The sequence below is a fragment of the Topomyia yanbarensis genome, chromosome 3, assembly GCF_030247195.1.
Source record: "Topomyia yanbarensis strain Yona2022 chromosome 3, ASM3024719v1, whole genome shotgun sequence".
Lineage (NCBI taxonomy): Eukaryota > Metazoa > Arthropoda > Insecta > Diptera > Culicidae > Topomyia > Topomyia yanbarensis.
The window spans coordinates 420,027,712-420,050,099 of record NC_080672.1 but is presented as its reverse complement, the minus strand read 5'-3'; the positions used below and the strand labels follow the sequence as shown (position 1 = coordinate 420,050,099).

Below are 22,388 nucleotides of genomic sequence, written 5' to 3'. Positions count from 1 at the left end.
ATCCTTTCATTATTTTGTTCCAACTTATTCTAGCGAATTAATGAGAGACTAGTTTGGTAAGAGTTTCGGAGATACATGTCTTTTTTTCTGAAATAAAATATTTTTGAGTGGGGGAGGGTTGGTTTCAGCTAGCTACGTGAAAAGCTAACTGAAACCAAAACATAGTTAAAAATGTTTACTCCCTATGGTACAGATCCACCTGCGTCTAATTATTTTTGAATGTAGTTATATTTTCATTTCAACGCCTAATTGTGAAATTAAAAAAAATAGTATCGCTCTTTGACATTCAGGACACCGATGTTCCATCACGACAAGTTTGAATTATGTTCTGTTGAGAGCTTTTCCAGTTTGTGAATGTTATAGCAATACCGGGAGTATCACCGTATTACAAAGTATCCAGCGCCTCCATGGCACATCATCATTTCATTCGTATGCACTCTCATTTCGAGTTGCTGCCGCAAACTGAAAACTACGAACAAGAGGTTGAAAGGATACCCGTCCTTTCGTCGTTCCACTTACACGTGCGTGTAATGAGAGCGATAACATCTCGAAACCGTGATGCCATTCAGTGGGAGTGAAGCTGCGTGATTTTCTGTCGTTTCCATCCTGTCTGCGGTGGTGGAACGGGTTTTTTTATCTTCTGCAACCATTTTGGCCTCGGCAAAATGGTTGCAGCGTAGCTGATGCATTATTTCCCACGCCCTGGCGCGTTACCGCACCGCGTCACGTAGTTGGGCGTGCGTGTGGGCTTTTCCAGCGAATGTTCGGATGGGCATTACGCGTGCAGTCTTAGTGCTTTCGTCATGTGCAACCCGGTGTGACCAGTGGGAGTAGTGGTTGCAGTGCTTCTGCGGTGAGAGGTCGGAGGACCCATATATTTTTACTGGTTGTTCATCGATTCAGTGGGGGATTTTGGATTTTACGCGTGTTGAGTATTAGTTTTCCAACATTTGCACCTGAGAATATCCAAAAAATTATTTGTCAGACACTGTATCCGCGATTAATGGAACTATGAAGAAGCAGTGCGTTGTATGAGTGATTGGACAATTGTCGTGAGCGTGCTAGTGAGAATGATCCCTAACAAAAAAACGCCTCTTACGATGCATGAGTAGACTTAAATAAATAGTGCTAAGATCAGTAGCGTTGATATTTGCATGAGTTCCAAAGTTGCAAAACATCATTAGATTAATATCATAATCAACAGTTTAGTAGAATAGACATACCATCGAGTATCGCTTATTGGCACTCATTCACTTCATCCCGACACTGAGAGAGAAAAACAAAGAACAAAACAATACATAGAATAACCGGTTGTTTACAAACATCAAATACTCACAACAACAAAAAACCTAATTGATATCATAGGCTGTAGCTTCGTTGATTCTCTTTCACCGAGATTATAGGGAGTTTCATCGTTTTTTCTGGAACTAATATTAGATAAGTTTCTTTCCCCTATATTGACACCATTCAAGGGCACGCCCACGTTCCATCTTTTTCGTACCCCACTCTTAATGAATTTTTGCATGATTTTGTTTGTTTTCTAATCTGTTTCCTAAGATAATAACAATGGATAGTTTTCACTAATTCAATTATCTGTTAAGTTTAATCTATTTGTTTTCAAATTGTTGCACGTTGTGACATTTTCCTAAGGATTCCTGTTACTAACCCTACTAGTACAGGATTTTGATTGAACCTTCCTCTGTTTCACTAATAATATTTTCACTTCACTGTAATTGATGGCTTTCCACTCGGGAAAGACATGTCTTTTTCTAGTATTTTTCCAACAAATTTCAACACGTTTTCAACAATTTATTTTCTTTCTTTTCCGTTTTATTGTATTACACTCTTCAACGTGCGTTCTCTCCCTTTTCTCGTTGCACACCCTGCAGAAGAAGATCATGATCCTGATATGTCTCACTGTACTCGGTCTCATTGTGGCCTCGTACGTCAGTAGCTACTTTATGTAAAAGGTGCCAGCAGTAGCAAACATCTGTAATCTACTACTTCTACCACCACTACTACTACTACGACCTGATCAAAAAAACCGGAAGAATGAAAGGTGTCAATAAGACGAAGAATCAAATTTCAAGAGCACAAGGAACAACAAGAAAAAAGTACATTCTACAGAGCACACATCTGTAGCCCAAAATAACACCACCAAGAGTCATTATCAGACAAACATGAACAGCAGATGAAAAATACTCAACAGTGCTACCAATATCAATAGTTTTGAAACACGTCTTCAATGGATTCTTCTACCATAAAACACCTACCCTGTAAATGTCGTAAAAATAGTCTTTTGTGTTTGTCTTAAAGACGAACTTATCCGAAAGTTTATGATAGTTTACTTCCCGGTTCAATTACTGAGTTTCTTTCCATCGACATTCTGGGCATTCGATTCCGTGTTAGGCACATTCAGGTTCAGGAGCCGGAGGCCAGCGAGATTTTCTTTTTTCGAAAAATACTTACTCACACACACATACCCGCGATGAAGTACCAGCTGAGAAAAAAAAACTATATAAGGCCACAACACAATGTCTGTGATGGAGTAATATTACACGATACTTAAGTGAAATCAGAATATCTCCCTCTGTATCACCAAAATGAAAAACAAAAATCTTCTGTGCACCAATTATCAATCATAAAAAAAAAAATTATCGCCACTCCCGTACATCCAGAGAAGTCAAACAAACAATAGAACAGAACTCCAGAAAACAGCATTCGGTGTAGTTCGTCACATGTCACCAACCACCAACTTCCACCAACCACCATCATTGCCACCTGTACACACCTGTCCGGCTCGAGCAAGCACAGCGCAAGAACGACCGAGGACTACATTATATGATTGCACCAAATCCCTACCCATCTCTGTGTCTGTCCAGCAAAAATACTATATCAAAACCTGCAACCAAGAAACATTGTGTAAAAGTATCAAACCACACCGCAAAAAAAAAGCAAACAAATCAATCCAGTATGCCAGAATACAAAGTAGCGAAACCCTATTTGAGCAAAAAACCGTGTAAATTAATCAGGTACATAATTTACTGTTTACCTCACCTATTACTATATTTATTCGAATCGTTAGTAACTTGTAAGCTCTAGGAGTGATCCGATTGGACGGGACCGGTTCTATGACATTGACCTGTTACTGGCTACCGTTGAGTAGCTCAGGCAAGTATCAGCACTTCCAAGTCGACAATCGCTTGTCGTATAACAATAGATTTGACAAAGAAAAACAGAAGCAATTTGTGAGCCCTTGGAAATGGATCCAAGTGCTTCGAAACGTCGGATGAACGGAGAAAAGGAATTGTTTTGATTCATTGTTCGGATTGTTAGATGAGGAATCACAACTAATGTTCTCTGGCATTGAATTGTCGTAATTTTTTATAGTTCTAGTTATCGCAGCGAGGAACCGTTTACACTACCTGGCATAAACAGAAATCGCTTTAGTAAGTATGTTAACGCCAACAATGAGTATTGCAGCACCTCGCAAATAGTTCAGTGCCCCATGACGTTATACCTCGAGATTCTGATTATCTGTAAAGTAAATTTCTACAGGAAAATTGTTCTAAAAACCCAGGGGTGCGGTAGATTTAGTATAGAATTCTACCACTACAAGGCGTTATTGTGCATGTGAAGTGGTGCATTTTAACTGGTTTCATCTTGTCATTGAAACACCTTACAACAATTGTTGAAAATCGGTAGAATTTTTAGAAAGGTTCCGGCTGATATTCCATTTAGAACGGATCTCTGTTACTACGTGGTACTAGTGTACAAATTGAAATAATGAATTTCTGTATTGACTGGAATGTTCTAGTGTACGTGTAACATAATGAATTTTTGAATTTATTTTATTTATTGATCCTGAACCTGGATGGATAATGTCTTCAGCGAAGCCATTTAAAAGAAGACATACATGGGTTGGAGCTTTTTCACTACTATGGGGACTATGGCACAGACGAATTAATAAAGCTCCAAACTATTGAGACCTGTCGTGCTTCGTAATAAATTTTTGCAATTCAAGTTTTATTCACTTTATATGCAAGTGATACTATACACATTCCATCTAAATTTGATTTATTCCATTCTAAAGAGAATCAAATTATTTCGTTTCAATTCTCATCTTTGCAGCACTGTTTCACTTCATTTTAAAGTGGTTTTTCACTCATCAGGTCTTATTCATTTCAAGTGTGACTTTTTTTTTTTGGTAGTATCCAACGGAAAAACAGATCGAAATGGTGAGTTAAACAAAAGCAATTATGGGAGAAAAAAATTCTCCCAGAGGCAAGATTCGAACCTGCAACCCTTGGGACTCAGGCCCAATCCCAGGAAGAACACACGATTATCGCATTGGCGACAGTGAACGTACCACAGAGAACAGACATCTAAGCTAGAACAAATTTCCGAAAAATCTGTGTAAACATTTACGTTGAAAATCACCATCGCATACAGGTTCGCATGCGTGAATTACCATTGTATTCAAGTTTTCACGCAAGACCCGTATAGCGTTTGCTGCCCGATCGTAGCGTTTACCTCTGCCTAACCGTAGCAGCACGATGGTCGGAAATCGAAAAAAGTGGAATTGATAACACTTCCATGGTTACGTTGTGGAAGTATAATGTCTTCAGCAGAGATGATGCTTAGTGTCTAGGACTTCATGTGGTTGTATCAAAGTAGTTCGGCGGCGCTTCACCTAACTTTTTAACGATTCATGATAGAAAGAAGGAGTCTTCGGAGAAGTTTTAGGTGATGGCCTTCTGAGCAACTTTTCTGAAGGTACTAATTTTGTAGGTCCTGAAGAAATTTTTTTCCAATAGTTAATTTTTACCCAGAACTTACTTAGCTTTAGTCCAACAGTATAGCTTTGTTCTACATTTTTCCTCAGCATAACCCAGAGAATAATTTACTGGGTAACTTAAACCTAAAACAAGTTGAAAAAAAAACTTCCCAAGAGAAGTTGTAAAAAAAAAGAAAATCGGATAATTTTTACTCAAGCTTCATCCCGCTTAATTTTTGTTTGGAATAGCATCTTTGTGGTTGCTAGCAACCACCTAAAACATATTAGCTTGCGGTAACTTGCAGTATCTCTTGTACGACATTTAGAAAAAAAAGACGCTTCTTAAAATCTTTAGGACCTACATAGCATCTTCGGAAAAGTTGCTCAAAATACTATAGTTTAAAACTTCTTCAAGGACACCATCCTTTTATTGTCTCTCATTAAACAGTTAGGTGAAGCTCGCCCTAGCGGCTGAGTTCCGAACTATTTTGATGCAACCACATGAAGGAGGACATACTAAGAATCAAATTTGCTGAAGACACTATTCTTTTAAAATATAACCACGAGGAGTTATTAAGTTATTCCACGTTTTTTGCCTTTCTCCTGTAGAAAGATTATGCAATCACTCTGAAAATCAGCTGTTTGAACGAAACCTGGAGGGCTGAGTCTCTTATATCATTTGACTCAGTTCGTCAAGTTCGGCAAATGTCTCTGTGTGTGTATTTCTTTTATAGTAAGGTTTAAAATGTTTCAAAAGCCTAGCCTTTAGTGTATTGGCACTGTGTGGGCCTCACGACTCACTTTCGTGCCTATCTACTAAAAATTCACCTTACACTTTTTTCGCCCTTCTGCCCTACGGGTCTACATCAAGGTTCTATCTGCTGCTGCTTCTGCTCTATCTCGGAGCCACCCTTGGTCCATGAAATTGCTCGACCTTTGAGGTTTGAGCTGTTTCCGTGAGTTATTCAGCTCCCAGCCTTATCACAATCTACTCGAATAGTCCCCGACGATGAACTTACCCTTCTTCGACTGAGAGTTCCCTGGTAACGGAATTTCTCTCGGTACAGATGTCTGTTTCGTGTGCCAATCTCCCATTTTTGTCGCGATATAGTCGGATAGTCTACGATGGTGAATCTGCCCTACCGTGAATTTCCCGGGGGTAGATTTCTCCGGATACAGATGTTCGTTTCCGTGAGCCATTTAGCTTCGTCCTGATCTACTCGATATGGTCCCCGGTGGTGGACTTAGCCTATTCAACGGGCCAGCCAGTAGGTGCTGAGGTCTGTCCAGCGTTCCCTGGTGGAGCGTAACTTCCGGTTCACTGGAGCCCTAAAAGACCCAATGCTCGCTATTCGACGCGATTTACTCTATCTAATTCCCGACGGTGTATCTAGCCTATCCACGAGCTACCCGACATGGTGTCGGGCGATTCCGGTGAAGCCTCTCTAGTAACAATTGAGGTTTCATGGCACTCTTGGAGCCCCTCTTAAAACTTAGAATGCACTTGTAGTGTGCTATAAAACCAGAATTGTTGCTTGGGCTGACGTCCGGTTCATTGGTGCCCCGACGACCCAAACCCGATGCTAAGTCGCGCACTATTCAACAGGTCCCCGACGGTGGATCTTGTCTACACCGACGGAGAGTTCCCCGGCGGCGTACCCGATTTGTGGTTTCACGGCGGCTTTCTAGCCAATGCCGCTACTTTGTTGGTCCCTTCGCCACTTTCTCTGCAGCTCGGAGAGTATACTCGTAACCATTCCACCACCGCCTCCGACGATACCGTTCTGAGCACACTCGCGACACGAACAGCCATTAGGTGAAACTTTCTTATCAACTTCGCCCAGTTCCGATTTAAGTTAAGCCCATCATGAGACACTCGCCATGAGACGTCTCGTGCTGCATCTTGCTCCTCCGTTATTCGGCATGATCCTTGCCAATGCGTTAGTCATCCTCGCAGTCTTCTTACATGGCTGTTGTAATTTAATCGATCGTCGACAATCACACCCAGGTGCTTCAGCGCATGCATCAATGGGCAGGATTGTCCTAAATCACGAAACGCTAGATTTTTTAAGGTTGCTCATCCAGGTTTCCACGATACCTATTGCCTCTGCCTTCAACATCTCCACTTCCTCAAGGGTCTCGCCGGTTATTGTCAGGACAACGTCATCTGCAATGCCGATGATCTCGACTCCCCGGGGCAGTTGCAGTTTTGACACTGTTCTATATTATATTCCTGAACGTTGGGCTAAGTAAGGAGCCCATAGGTACTCCCGTCGTGACCCTAATCGACCTCTTCCTCATGTTCGTTTCATAGACCAGTTCTCGGCCTCGGTTCTGGAAGTAACTTTTCAAAACTTTGTACAGATAGTCCGGAATCCGCATTCTATGCAGCGTTACAGCGATAGCAACTCAGCCGACGCTGTTGAACGCGTTCTTCACGTCGATCATAACCATGGGGCAGTAGTGATTGCCCTTCTCTTTTGTTTCAATACTTTCTCCGCGCTTGTGTTGACTGTGCCGATGGCGTCCAACGATATCCCTTTCTGGAACCCGAACTGCCTCTGCAATGTCCGTCCTCACTTTCAGCGTAGTTTGTCAGCCTAATGAGGATGGCCATTTCCAGAAGTTTACCAAGAGTATCCAGCAGTCATATAGGCCGATACGATGCTGGATCTCCTGGTGACTTCCCTAGTTTTGGCAGCAACAGCAGCTCCTGGATCTTCCATCTACCCGGGAAGTAGCCTTCGTTCAGGTATTTCTGTAGAACTATCCTGAGCACGTCCGAAAACGCCGTCCGGTCCAGGAGCTTCCCTTGTTTTCAGCCCTTTTGTCCCTCGTCATTGGAGACTCGGTTGTCACCAGCATTTCCACCGTCTGCATCGACATACGGTGTAGGGAAAAAATCCTCCACGATAATCTTCATTTTGTCAGCGCACATTGGACCCTTGATCCTGACCAACACCGTGCTTACCGTGTCGGTAAGCATTACCCCAGGGGCTGGTGTCTACTTCTCTACACAGCTCTTTGCAGCACTTGCTCCTTGTAGCACTTATCTCGCCTTTAAAAGAGGGTCTGGCCGCCCGGAACGTTATCTTACACTCTTCTCTTACTGCCTCAGATCTTGTTCTCTGAACGCGTCTTCTGGCTTTTGAGCAAGCAGTCCGGAGGATGCTGAGCTTTTCGTTCTATCAGTACGCCGGACGCCTATAGTTCCTCCGCTTCATTTTCCTCGGCATTGTTACATCACTAGCTCTCGCTGTTATTTCCGACAGCTCATCAGAATTCGGAATTGGAGGGAGGCAGTTAGCACGAAGTGCTTCCATAAAAAGGTCCTTGTCGAAATCGTTTATTTTCCACTTCCGCTCGCCATTCATCAAACTCCGCATTACATTACAGCTGTGCAATGTCGCAATCATTGAGATTTTAGCTGCGTTATCTCCATCATTGTTGGCCTGCCCTCGCCTCATGTTTGCACCTTGGTTGCTTCATCCTTGCCTGATGTCCGGAGTTCAAGCACCTGAAGCATCGCTTCATCGCTGATTTTCAACGAGCACACTGACCATCCGACTTTTATCTTGCCGGTTTCCGCCAGTTTGTTGGCAACAACCACCGGTAGTCGAATCGCCACCGTTTGAGTGCCTCCATACGATTTCCAAATCCGGATAGTCGCCGGTACATCTAGTTTGCACTGCTCGATCAGTGCTTCCTTCAGTTTTTCTACGGTCATTATCTCGTCTAGACCCTTGTACTCGACTACGGCTTCCGGCGGCAGGGCTCTCACGTTCGCTTCGCTGCCCAAGGATTTAGTAACGAGCTCGCGGTAGGTCGAGCTCTTGATGGAAGGATCCTTCTTCAGCCCGAAGATCATCTCGCCTTTCCGAGTGCGCCTCGTTTTAACAAAGTTTTCTCCCAGCTCCTTCAGCTCTGGGTCCTCTCCCACTGTCTTGAGAAGAGCGTCGTAGGACGTCTTGTCGTTCGCTTCGATTATCAGTGCATTGCGCTTGTACCTCTCCGAAGAAGGCTTACGTTTCTTCTCCTTGTTTTCTTCTTCTTTTCTTCGTTTTGTTTCCGTTCCCTCCGTTTCGGCTGCTGGCTCCCCACGATGCACCAGTAACGTTCTTTCCCAACGTTTCTCTAGTCACTGGAGTCCTCCAGCTCGCTCATCTCCTTTTTCGGGTCCCCTTACTCCTCCGGTGTGTCCCTCACTATTTTCTACGAGCGAGTATTGTGGTGACTCTTCGGTGTCACCTCAGTTTGTGCCGTCGCGTGTTCTGCGAATTCCATCACAGCTTTTTTGGGCGATTCAGCTCTCATCCGGAGCGCCTTCTGCTCACGTTAAGCAAGTGTTGCAACCGATTTAATACTCGTCACTAGCTGATTCACCTTGACGTGCACATTGTGCTTGTCCTTAACGAACTCACAGAGCTCGTCGATCTTTTTCCTCGCCTTCGTCAAGTACGACTTCCCAAGATGTGAGTAATTTTGGGTGGTTTCCCTACCTGATCTCGGGATGAACACTCGATGCAGTAACCCCATCTCACGTTGGTTTCCTCGTGGTTCACTCTGTACCAAGCCGCTGCTAGCTATCGGTGGCATAATCGGTGATCCCTACAGGTTACCGCTCCTTGCAAACGCAATTGCGTCCTCCTTTGCTCTGCTAGCCTCTACTATCTCATTTGTTTTTTTTGACGTCTCCATGCTGATGGGTCCTAACTTCGGGCCGCTATCTGCACTCGTTGTACCTAATCGCCCTGTGTAATTCCATTGTTATCTATGCGAGCAGGGAGGTTATGCTAGGGTTGACACTATTCGTCATAGGGAGTAGTGTTCAGAACCAGATCGGCGCATATTGGGAATGGTCCATCCGAACCTAGTACCATGAACTAAAAAGTGATGAGTTTTGAACGTACCCGGACACCTGCTAAGATATTGACGGGACGGAGTGCTGTTAGTCCATTCGACATTTCAAGTCGGTGTCATCCTTCCTTACTCAGGGAGTAGAACAGCACGCCTGTCAGCCCAAAGTTGCCGTCCCATTCGTGATCCGTGTCCTGTCCGTTGACGGCCGCCATAACACCTGTTATTCCTGTCCCTGCTACCCCAACCGGAAAATGACTGTGTGTATGTATGTGTGTATAATATATACACTGTATATATGTATGTGACAAAAATGTCCTTGCTATTTCTCAGAAATTACTGGATCGATTTGCACAAACTTAATCTCCAATGAAAGGTACAACTTTCCCATCGGCTGCTATTGTATTTTGTGTCGATCGGGAATTTCGGTTCCGGAGTTACGGGTCGAAGTGTGCGACCACACAGCAATAATATAATCATTCATATAATCCGTATCTCGAGATATCTCACAGTGAATATAGTGAAGAGAAAACAGAGGCGAATGACTACAAGGATAAAACCACTATAATCGAAATAATAAAAAATGTACCCTAACAACCCATCCCTAATCATGTTTCTTAACCCACCACTATGTCTGTCCCAAATTTGGACTGAATCGGACAAGTATATAGAGCTCACAATTGAAAAAAGTGTTTTGTCCAGCTAAATGGTTTAAATAAATTTTATTGCATAAGATGTGCCCACTTTTAACTGAATAATCCACGTTTAACTGAACAGGCGGTTATAACACCTACTTTTCAATGGATGTACACACTCAATTCAGTTCGATAAACTTTTGCAACTGATAGTTCAGCCGATTCATAGTGGCTTTATTTTACCGATTTAAAGGCATTTATTTTCCGAGTTTCAGCGAAACCAACGTCACTTCTACTGAGATCTCAGTAAAAAGCTTTTTTAGCTGAGTGATCGACTGTATAAAACTCGGTAAAAGTTGCGAAAAAACAGATTGGATAGAACAAAATTAAGTGTGTAGATAACAAAAGAGCTACTGCAAGAAAAACAGTTCTCCAGCTTTGTCGACGTACCATAATATCCGGTAAAATGTAGAATTAAAAGTTCCAGTTGTAATAAGTTTGCCCAAATTCTTCCGAGCATATCATGTAACTAAATCCAACAATTTTTTTCCAAATAATTTCGTAAAAATCGACTACTGATTCACCACCATGCACTATTAGGTTCCGGGCAAAATTAATTTCTTCTTTTGTTTATGAGCGGTTCAATCACAAATTCCCCTTTTTTAGATGATGACAAACTTTTCGAGGTGTTGCAATACTTATTAAAGCGATTCCATACTTTTGACGGCTGTTTTGTTTCTACAAATTAAAACCGATATCAGGTATCTTTAACCCCCAGACTTTCGAAGCAATAGCAAAGAGAGTGAACGACAAGTAGCATGACAATGTCATAGAACCGAACGGACAAAAACATTAGATCACAACATAAGCACGGCCAGTGGGTAGTTCACAAGTGCCGAACATCCGTGAGCTACCCACTCGAACCTTATCATCACTATGAAATAGCATTTCTCATACCGAAGCCCTCTTCAGTTAAATATATTGTTGATCCTTATAAATAATCATATTTATTTCATGTTTTGCATCACACCAGTTTGTATTATTTCTATTAGATATGCTTTAGTTATGTGAACTCTAGACCTTTTGTGAAACGGAAACAAAAATCAGTCTGCTTGTGGAACCCGTTTTTATCGTGATTTGAACGAATGATATAAATATTGTGTAAATAAGCCAATTTGCGAACAATATGCAAAAGTTTACTACTAGTACGTTTAGGCGCATTTTGTCAAATCTTAGTCTGTACATTGTAAAACTACTGTTACTATAATTGCATATACTTAACGTGTAAGTGAGAATGGCCGTGTAAGTATCGTCTTGTGCGAATGACCGTCATTACGAATCGAGAAGCTGCGCTATAGGCTAAGTTTCAGTGGGTAGAATAAACTTCCGCATTTTAATTTCGTTTTATTTCCCCGAATATTTTACCTTGATTCGTTTAATTGTTTTAGATAATAAAAAGAAACTTTCTCATCGCGACAGCTTCATTCAATCTTGCCCAAAATGAAACTGTCGCGGTGAGCTAATAAAAAGAAGAAAACAAAAAATCACAAGCGAATAACAAATGAATAAAAAAGTATTGAATAAAAGCAGCTTTTATTATGGTTTTCTTTTAGTTGTATCTGTCCGGTTCTTATTTTATTTACTCGCCTAAAAGTATGTCTCGAGTGTTTCTTTTCCAACCACCGTAAGCTATCTTCTACAAAAGCATAGAAAATGTTTTTTTTTTTACTTTCTTTGCAGTGTCTACCAAATAAATCCACTAATTACCGTAATTTTCTCTTTTTCTCCTGATTTTTATCTGTGATTTTCTTTGTCGCTCAATCGATTTATGAACCCTTCGAATATTCGCCACCATTCCGTATTTTGTGCCGAGCAGAAGAAGATCATTATCCTGATATGTGTGAGCATCCTTCTGATAGTGGTCGCATCAACAATTGCCGGATATTTCGGTTTTTAAAAAGCAAACCCTGCCTCATCAGCTAACGCCAACAACAACAACAGCTCCATTCATTGCATGAAGAATAGCAACGCGGGAGATGCCCGCTGTATGCTCGATCGGGCTGCCAGCTAACAGCTGTTTTCATCTCAACTCTATAGTCATAGCATCATCTTCACTCACATCATCACCATCTGGCATCGTTAGAAGTCGCATTTTGAACTTTTTTTTTGTTTAATGCAACGCGTTGCAACTACAACACTCAGCATCGCCTAAGGCAAGCCAAGCAAATGGAGATAGATCGAGAGTACCTATAAATTAAAAAGGAAACACTGTCTTCGCGCCTACTTTTTATTTAGCATCGACTGTGTTAAATGCAACAAATTCGCGCAATTCCTCAATTGAGGCACAGGAGGCGGTGTGTCATGGCGAGATTTGTAACGATTTTCCTTTAGAGAAATAGAATCCTGCCGTTCTGATAGGCAGGCCCGCAACAGCAATTAGATCGGTGGATATCGAGTAACAGAAAATATTCACACGTGGAAAAGTGCGACCTTTCTATGTGACTGAAGATGAGGCGTTAATTCGTACCTTCTCGTAAGTAAAATAGCGAAAAGTTGGGCTGATTGAGAATTATAGGTTGATTGAAGAGGTTTTATTTTCAGTGCTTTCATCTAGCTTTAAGTTTCAGTTGATATGTCATACTGTTATCACCAACTGTTACCAACGAAATTACACATGAACTAGTTCTATTTTGTAGTGCTCTTACATTTTCATTATGTCATTGATAGAGATCACGTTCCATTCTATATAAGATTCAACATGATGCTAGTGTCGATATGAGTGAAATTAGCAGTATGCTAAATCACTGTAATATAAGTAAAATTCAGCACAATACTTATAACATCCTTAGACGAGACGATATAGAGTACAACTAATTTCAATTTTGTGTTTTTCCTTACAATTCAGGACTTTTTTTTAATGTTCTGGGAAATCCTGTAACCTTCAACAATATCCTTTAGACTTTATTTATTTATTTCTACACGAAGCTTCTTTTGACTGGGAAAAGTCTATTTGCGGATAAATAGTCATCAAATGCGCGTATAACTACGATTTCTTTTGATGATTGGAGTCTAGACAGTATTTAACAATATGAAGAAAATGGAGTACATTAATTTGAGCATAGCAATACCTAAATTTCCATAAAAGTTCATTTTGAATCACATCATACCTCTACCTACCCACTGTTGCGAAATAGAGATGAGTATTGATGCCCAGCAGACAGTAGCATCGTTGCGTGCGAACAGTTTTTCTGTTGATTTTTTAATTTGTCCCATAAGACCAACTATTCGAAAAGAGGAACAAAGTGTAGATAGAGCTGTAAATGCATCATACCCAACATCAGCGAAGCAGAGTCATTTGTTTCTGGGGTGCGACGCAGTTGATTCGGGATGCCTCGTATCCCCCACCTTCGTCGACCAAGCAACCGTAAACCATTCCAATACTGTTCGTGGGATTGACGATAGGATCCTCCTACACCCTCTAAACGGCAACATGGCTTTTCTCTCTGCCGAACCTGATCCATCCTCCAACAACATCGAGGTTTACTACCAGAATGTTGGTGGTTCAAATTCATCAAAGGACAACTATTTGCTGGCAACCTCGGGCTGCTGTTATGGCGTCATCGCCTTGACCGAGACGTGGCTCGACAACCGTACTCGCCAGGTGTTTGATTCAACACTCGCTGTCTACCGCTGTGATCGCAACGCCCTCAACAGGTGGTGGTGTGCTTATTGCCGTTCGCCATGGTATAAAAGCTCGAGTGATCAACGATGACCGGTGGGCGAGATCCGAGAAAGTGTGGATTTCTACGATAGAATATCGAAAAATCTGCGCTTACCAACAATGCCAGTTGTATTCTGGACAACTACAGCAGCGCAACTCTTATGCAAATCAATACTGTCATCAACAAGAATGAACGTTCATTGGACCTCTGCTTTGTAAATGCCCGGGACTACGCTCCGTACTGCTGCACTGCTCCGACTCCTTTAGTCCAGCATGTGCGTCATCATCCCCAACTACATTTTGTACTCGCTGGTAACCTAGGAGTGAACTTTGAAGGCGTCACAAGCTCCATCGTATACGATTTTTAAAAACACCGACTACAACAGCATCGTAGGCACACTGTTCGATATAAAATGGGATGAAAATCTTAACAATGGCGACGCGAACGAAGCAGCGATTACGTTTTCTAATATTCTTAACTATCTAATCGACCGTCCTTAGACGATTAAAAACTGCCAAACGAGCTGCATTTATAAAATTCTCGAAACATAAAACTCTTGTATTACGAGACGACTACTTTCAACTCAACCACGAATACAAACAGCAAAGCAGACGCGCCTATTTTAGACACCAGTGAAACGTTGAGTGTCAACTGAAATCTAACCTCAAGTCGTTCTGGAAGTATGTGAACGAGCAGCGAAAAGAATCTGGCTTACCATCTTGCCTGTCATATAATGAAGTTTTAGGCTTCGACACTAATGAAATTTGCCGCCTGTCCTCTGAGAAATTTTCAAGCGTTTTTTTCCGACGAGAGCCTTGCACCACAACAAGTCGCTGCCACAGCCAATCTGACTCCTTCTCTAGGACGAACCATCAACCGCATTTGTCTCGATAATGCTGCCATTCTTGCCGAAAATTTCAAGCTGAATGCATCTAGTTCCCCCTGGCTTTCCCTCGATTTTTTATCAAAAAGTGCATCAGCTGGTTTCTTGAACCACTTCGGCGAATCTTCGTGCTATCACTCACTACTGGAACATCCCCTTCCTGCTGAAAAGCAGCGCACATGCTCCCAGTTCGTAAAAAGAAGGAAACAAATCGAGCATTGATAATTATCAGGAGATCTCTCGTTTAATCTTCCGGACGCCGCGCTTATGGCCGATTGAACGAGCAGACGCTGGTGCTCTAAGACGATTTCGCTAGATTTTCAGAGCAGCGTGCACTCAGTGCACTAGCGCGACTGCCGGAAGGTTAAGTAACGCATCAAAATATTCGAGCTTATTGTTTTGGACCTTATTTGCAAACACTAGATTGCAGACGACCAACACAGTTTTATACCTAAACGATCGACAACGACCAAACTGCTCTCGTTCACAACATATGTGCTCGATGGATTCACTGACGGATTGCAAACTGATGCTATTTACATGGATCTATCTGCAGCCTTCGACAAAATCAACCATGATATCACAATAGCGAACCTGGACAAATTCGTTATTCACTGACAACTTTTGCGCTGGTTTTATTCCTACCTCGATGGAAGGCAACTCCAAATCAGCATTAAGGACTGTCTATCTGCACCATTCTTTGCTACATACGGTATTCCACAAGGAAACCATCTCGGTCCAGTGATATTCCTCCTCTACTTTAATGACGTCAATATCAAATTACAAGGATCCCGGATGGATCTTGAAGCCCGCGTTCAGGAGAACGAACTACGGTCGCCAGAGCGCTGTTACCGGATTTCAGCGTATTTTAACAGTGTGGCGACGGCTTTTGACTTAACCTAACGAGGAATTCGATAGACGCTAAAATATTTGATATCCTGAACTGTAATTAGTTAAAGCATTGGGGCCAAGGGGTTTGTTGGTGAAAATACAACAAATAAACAAGACCGAGTAATTTACGAAATGGTACAACATCGGCTCTAATATACTGATTGTTTTTAGGTCTTGCAAGCTTCCAAAGTACAATATGTTCTTTAGGAAATTTCTACGAATCTCAAACCATTTCTAACTCCAGCCAAATTCTACAAACTTTCCGGATATTCGACAAAATTCATAGAGAAACGAAATTTCAGCAGAATTCTACAAAATTCAGGGATCTTACCGACGTCAGGTACTACAGCTCCTTTCCAGAATATTTGCCTTCTATTGGAACTGTTTTCGTAACATGCAGTTTTCGCAACGTGCTGCTGCTACTGACACTGAAAATCCTCCTTGGATAGGGCTGGACCAGACGACGAATAACTTTCTAATGAGACTAGAGACTTATCCTCTATTGGGGCTGGCACAGCGTAATTTGTAAATCGATTGCCCTGTACGCAGAGCACCTGCGCAAGACCCGTGCGGAAAAGGAAAATAAATACACCAAAAGCAAACGTAAAAATTAACCTGGCAACTGGCAACGAACGACGCAACCTGAATAACCCAATGGACACTGAAAGATGTAAACAGCTTCCGTATCGGCCCTGATCGGAAATGTTCCAGATTCGTCTGTTGAGCTTTCGACGGTTGCTGGTACGGATTGCCTTAAACCACAGGCAAGTAACAACTCCTTCTGTTTCGATCATAATTCTTCCTCGTCCACATATTCCTTAACAGAAAACCCCTACATGGAGAGACGTACCAGAATAACCTTACAGTGGATCATAAATGGACTACTCAGCAACCTTACCGAACTCGAACTGCTCATCGGTAGCAACCCACCACTTATCCTGGCGTTACAGGAAGTACATCGATCAACCCGGGACCTTCTTGAAACGATTTTGCAAGGGGAGTATACACGGCTTAACAAAATCAGGAGTAAACTATTATCAAAACGCAGCAGTCACCGTGCATTCGTCGGTTCCACATATGGTGGTCAACCTTAACACAGAGCTTCTTGCTGTCGCGATCCCGGTGACCGGCGTATCAATCTATTTGCAAAACACAACGCATCAAGGTTGAAGAAACTGGATGAACTGCTAGGCCAACTACAACGACCAACGATAATCCTCGGTGATGTCAACGCCCACCACTATGCCAGGGGGGGGGGGGGCGTCCAGCACAGATCAGAAAGGTACCAAAGTAATGGCAACATATCTTTATCCTGATTTGGACGAGTCTCAGCTCCATCTGGCTTCTACCACTATTTTAGATAATTACAGCACGGCCACACTCCAGTAGATCAACGTTACAAACGAGAACGGCCGCATTTTAGACCTGTGCTTTGTAGGCGCCCGAAATACAGCACCACAAATTGACACCGCTCCCTCACCGCTAGTGAAGCACGTCCGATACCACCCTCCCTTACTTCTTACGCTCGAAGAAGGTCCAAGTTTGAATTGTTTGGAAGGTTCGACTGGTACATTCTATAACTTCAAGCGCGCCGATTATGTTAGTATTCTGAATGTGCTGCAAGATATAGACTGGGATTCTGTTCTGGACTGCGATGTAAACATAGCCACACAGACTCTCCGCAATATCCTAAGTTACCTGATGGATCGCCATGTCCCGAAAATAACTAATCTTCAAGTTGGTCGTCATCCATGGCACACTGCAGAGCTTCGTCGACTAAAAACAGCAGCGCTAAGAAAATTTAGCATGCACCGCACTTTGTCACTTAGGAATCATTACATCCGGCTAAATCACGACTTTAAAAGAATGAGTGTACATTGTTTCTCCAGCTACGAACGGAAAATGCAACGCAAGTTGAAATCGGACCCAAAATCCTTTTGGAGATATGTGAATGAGCAGCGAAATGAAACCGGTTTGCCTTCGACGATGTTTTTAGACGGCGAAGTCGGGAATGATTCACAAGGTTTTGTAAATTGTTTGCCACAAAATTTTCTTCCGTTTTTGTTGCAGAAACCTTATCGGCAGACCAGATTGCCACGGCCACCAGTAGTGTACACTAAGGTTTTTTTTTACACGGGGGATACGTACCGTGTAAAAAAAAACCGTGCAAAAAAAACCGCGTTAATTGCGAAATCCGTGTAAAAAAAAACCGCGTTAATTGCGAAATCCGTGTAAAAAAAAAAACCGTGTTAATTCAGAAAACCGTGCAAAAAAAACCGCGTTACATTCAATGCAAAAGACTTAGACGATTTTAGGAAAAGGGATGATTTCGGAGTTTTATCAAAAATGTGCTAAGTCCTTTTGAAGGCAAAAGACTTAGACGATTTTTGAACAGGTTTTTTTTGCACGGATTATGCAAGTAGCACGGTTTTTGCTTTTTCCAATTCCTTAGGTTTTTGGAAAAGTGGAAACGTCGGATCTTGAGGTTTCCTTTTGTCCCGCACTTTAACAATATGGTTGTTTTCGGTACAGTGTTAACGAGTAGGCACCAAATATCGATGCCTGATGCCATTTGGAATACCAAGATGACGACTTCCGGTCTAACAGAATTTTCAATAACCCAATCAGTATGCATATTTTCCGAGCGGGCCTAATGAGCGCATGATAGAGTTCAATGTCTGAGGCCATTTTGAAATACAACATTGAGACTATCGGCTTAGCGATATTCTGTATAACTCACAACATGGAGTGTTTTGGAACTGGATTGACAAATATGCAGTTGCCAGAGGTCTGAGTATAAATATCCAGCGTAAAACAAAAAGATACATTTATTTTTGTATATTTTGCATTTATAAGATAAGAAAAATGTGCTCATGAATGGATTTACTCGAATTTGAGTTGGTTCGTCCGCTAGAGCTCATCGAGCGAATCTTCATGCGAGACTCAAAGTCGAATCAAAAAGCTGACATAATCAGAGGGAAATAATAAAATCAGGTCTTCGCTGTATTATTAAGGGGGGCGTCTGGTGTAAAGTGCTCAAACCGAAAGTTATTTTGTTTTACGATTTTGAAGGCAAGGAAACAATGCATCTTTTATGTAATGTTAAGCTTTAAATTTGTATGTTTATTCTGTACGAAAAAAATATTTGCCCGGCCTTATTCTGCGCGGCGTGTGACGTGAGACGACGAAACTCACCTCACTTTACGTGACTTTTCTCACCCGATTCTGAGAGTCGACTCGGGTGAGATGAGATTCCTCATTGCGGTTAAATGGGAGTATCACGTCACCCGAAGTGACTCTTCACAATTGGGTGAAGTCACGTAGAGTGAGGTGAGATTAGTCGTCTCACGTCACACGCCGCGCAGAATAGGGTCGGCAGCCACGCAGAGCCACACATACGAGCGTTCCAAGAGTAGACGTCCAACCATTTCCACGTCGAGGAGCGCCGCGGCTAACACAATGACTCTTGATAAAATTGTTTGACACAGGAAATTAAGTAAAATTTGTAAAGCTTAGACTTGTAGTTACTCGATGAACTCAAAAAAAGTTCGAGTTTAGAAAAATGGCTTCATGTAAACCGAAAAATCTCATATTTTTCTGTAAAATTCGTGCACTTTTCTTCAAAATAATAGAGAGAACAATTTTTTCATTCTGTTTTCTGTGGTTCACCGACAGGCTACACATTGTGCATTTTCATAAAAAAATCAAGTCAATTCTTTGATTAGTTTTTGAGTTATCGTGTTCACCAATTTGAAAAACGCGGTTTCGAAAAAAACGCTATTAAAGGATACTCCATATCAAATTGCACCACGGAAAAAATGACGTGGAAAACAATCCATTTGGTATTTTCTCTTAAAAATTTGGGTGGAAGTAGTTTAAAGTGTATTGTTCACACTGTATTTTTATCGCTGTCAGTCTTAAGAAAATTGTTGCCGATAGATTGAAATCTGCGTGTGTCACAGCAAATACGCGCGAGGAATGCATGGCTGTTTAAAACAAAAGAAGTTCAGCGTGGTCACCGAGATTGCGGGAGACTATTCTAGAGGCTCAATACTAACAATTAAGCGGATAAAAAAGAAGTCGATTTTTTTGCCCACTACACCAGACGCCCCCTTAAGATGAATGAGATGTACACTAAAGCAGAGATGATGCTTATAGAGATGCGCGAAGACTGAAGCCAAAAGTTCCAATCGAACCCAAAACAACGGTTCCAAACTAGCAATGTAAACAAATATGGCGGATTTAGGAAATAATGCGTGGGGAGTATTGAGATTGAAATGAAAAGAAATGCATGTCTGCATCCTGCATCCTCGATACATTTTTTCTAGTGCAACGAAAAACAGGCTCAGTAACGTAAATCAATGCGTTTCCAAGTTACATGATTGAGTATTGTGGGAAATATTTCAAAAAAGGAATTCGCCAAGCATTCATTAAAACTACAAGTCACTCGCTGTTTACACAATATTCCTGGTTGCCAAAACTAGCAGACAAATAATTTGTAAAACCGTGCAGCCAAATTTACTGTTTTTCTCGCCGCGTGTCTTTATATTTAAAACATCGTCTTGGCACTAAAATAGAAGTCACCATCTTAGATGAAAACATGACTTCCGGAATTGACATCCGGTATCTATTCATTAACGCTATTACAAAAATTCTCACATTGTTGTGGTAATTGAAAATTTTACTAAACCGAAGTAGCCATCTTGATTTTCGAAATGGTCTCAGACATTGATATTTGGCACCTACTCGTCAATCCCGTTCCAAAAATACTCATATTGATTGGGCTTTGGAGAATTCCACAGAACCGGAAGTCGCCATCTTGAATTTCAATATGGCACCAGACATCGATATCTAGCGTCTATTCGTCAATTCCATTCCAAAAATACCAATATTGATTCGATTTTAGAGAATTCCAATGAACCTGAAGTCGCCATCTTGGTTTTCCAAATGGCCTCTGACACTGATCTCTATCATGCGCTCTATTAGGCCCGCTCTGAAAATATGCATGCTGATTGGGTTATAGAGAATTCCACTGAACCGGAAGTCGCCTTCTTGGTTTTTAAAATGGCCTTAAACATCGATATCTGACGTCCACTCATAAATCCCGTTCCAAAAATACCCATATTGATGGGGTTTCAGAGACTTCCACTGGACCGGAAATCGCCATCTTGGTTTTCAAAATGGCCTTAAACATCGATATCTGACGTCCACTCATCAATCCCGTTCCAAAAATACCCATATTTATGGGGTTTCAGAGAATTCCACTGAACCGGAAGTCGCCATCTTGGTTTTCAAAATGGCCTTGAACATCGATATCTGACGTCCACTCATCAATCCCGTTCCAAAAATAGCCATATTGATGGGGTTTCAGAGAATTCCACTGAACCGGAAGTCGCCATCTTGGTTTTCAAAATGGCCTTAAACATCGATATCTGACGTCCACTCATCAATCCCGTTCCAAAAATAGCCATATTGATGGGGTTTCAGAGAATTCCACTGAACCGGAAGTCGCCATCTTGGTTTTCAAAATGGCCTTAAACATCGATATCTGACGTCCACTCATCAATCCCGTTCCAAAAATACCCATATTAATGGGGTTTCAGAGACTTCCACTGAACCGGAAGTCGCCATCTTGGTTTCCAAAATGGCCTTAAACATCGATATCTGACGTCCACTCATCAATCCCGTTCCAAAATTACCCATATTAATGGGGTTTCAGAGACTTCCAATGAACCGGAAGTCGCCATCTTGGTTTTCAAAATGGCCTTAAACATCGATATCTGACGTCCACTCATCAATCCCGTTCCAAAAATAGCCATATTGATGGGGTTTCAGAGAATTCCACTGAACCGGAAGTCGCCATCTTGGTTTTCAAAATGGCCTTAAACATCGATATCTGACGTCCACTCATCAATCTTGTTCCAAAAATACCCATATTTATGGGGTTTCAGAGACTTCCAATGAACCGGAAGTCGCCATCTTGGTTTTCAAAATGGCCTTACACATCGATATCTGACGTCCACTCATCAATCCCGTTCCTAAAATACCCATATTTATGGGGTTTCAGAGAATTCCACTGAACCGGAAGTCGCCATCTTGGTTTTCAAAATGGCCTTAAACATCGATATCTGACGTCCACTCATCAATCCCGTTCCAAAAATACCCATATTGATGGGGTTTCAGAGAATTTCACTGAACCGGAAGTCGCCATCTTGGTTTTCTAAATGGCCTCAGACATGAACATTTGGCATCTACTCGTTAATGCTGTTCCAAAAGCAATCACTTCCACTTTTCCAAAAATCTTCGAAATTCTTTGCATTCAAAATGGAAAAGCAGAAACCGTGTAAATTTGAAAATCCGTGCAAAAAAACTTGGTCAAAAACCGTCTAAGTCTTTTGCCTTCATAAGGATTTTTGCTAAAACCGTGTTAATTGCGAAATCCGCGCAAAAAAAAATTGATCAAAAATCGTCTAAGTTTTTTGCCTCCAAAAGGACTTAGAACACTTTTGCGAAACCCGTGCAAAAAAAATTGTTGAGAAATCGTCTAAGTCTTTTGCCTTTAAAAGGACTTAGAATATTTTTGCGAAAAACCGTGTTAATTGCGAAAACCGTGCAAAAAAAAC

The 22,388-nt window shown here is 41.8% G+C and overlaps 1 protein-coding gene across 10 annotated transcripts in view; it reads left to right on the top strand.

The window, feature by feature from the left end:
• Nucleotides 1–22,388, top strand: part of LOC131693824 (syntaxin-1A) — a 252,502-nt gene that overhangs the window by 210,733 nt on the left and 19,381 nt on the right. For 7 of the 10 annotated variants that reach the window (XM_058981985.1, XM_058981990.1, XM_058981988.1 and 4 more), the window contains one exon: nt 12,146–12,802. In XM_058981985.1, the coding sequence (XP_058837968.1) occupies nt 12,146–12,226 (81 nt within the window). In that variant the 3' untranslated portion in view covers nt 12,227–12,802. Of the gene's footprint in view, nt 1–1,889; nt 3,033–12,145; nt 12,803–22,388 lie in introns of all 10 variants that reach the window. The other 3 variants (XM_058981993.1, XM_058981992.1, XM_058981994.1) reach the window with 2 other exon arrangements.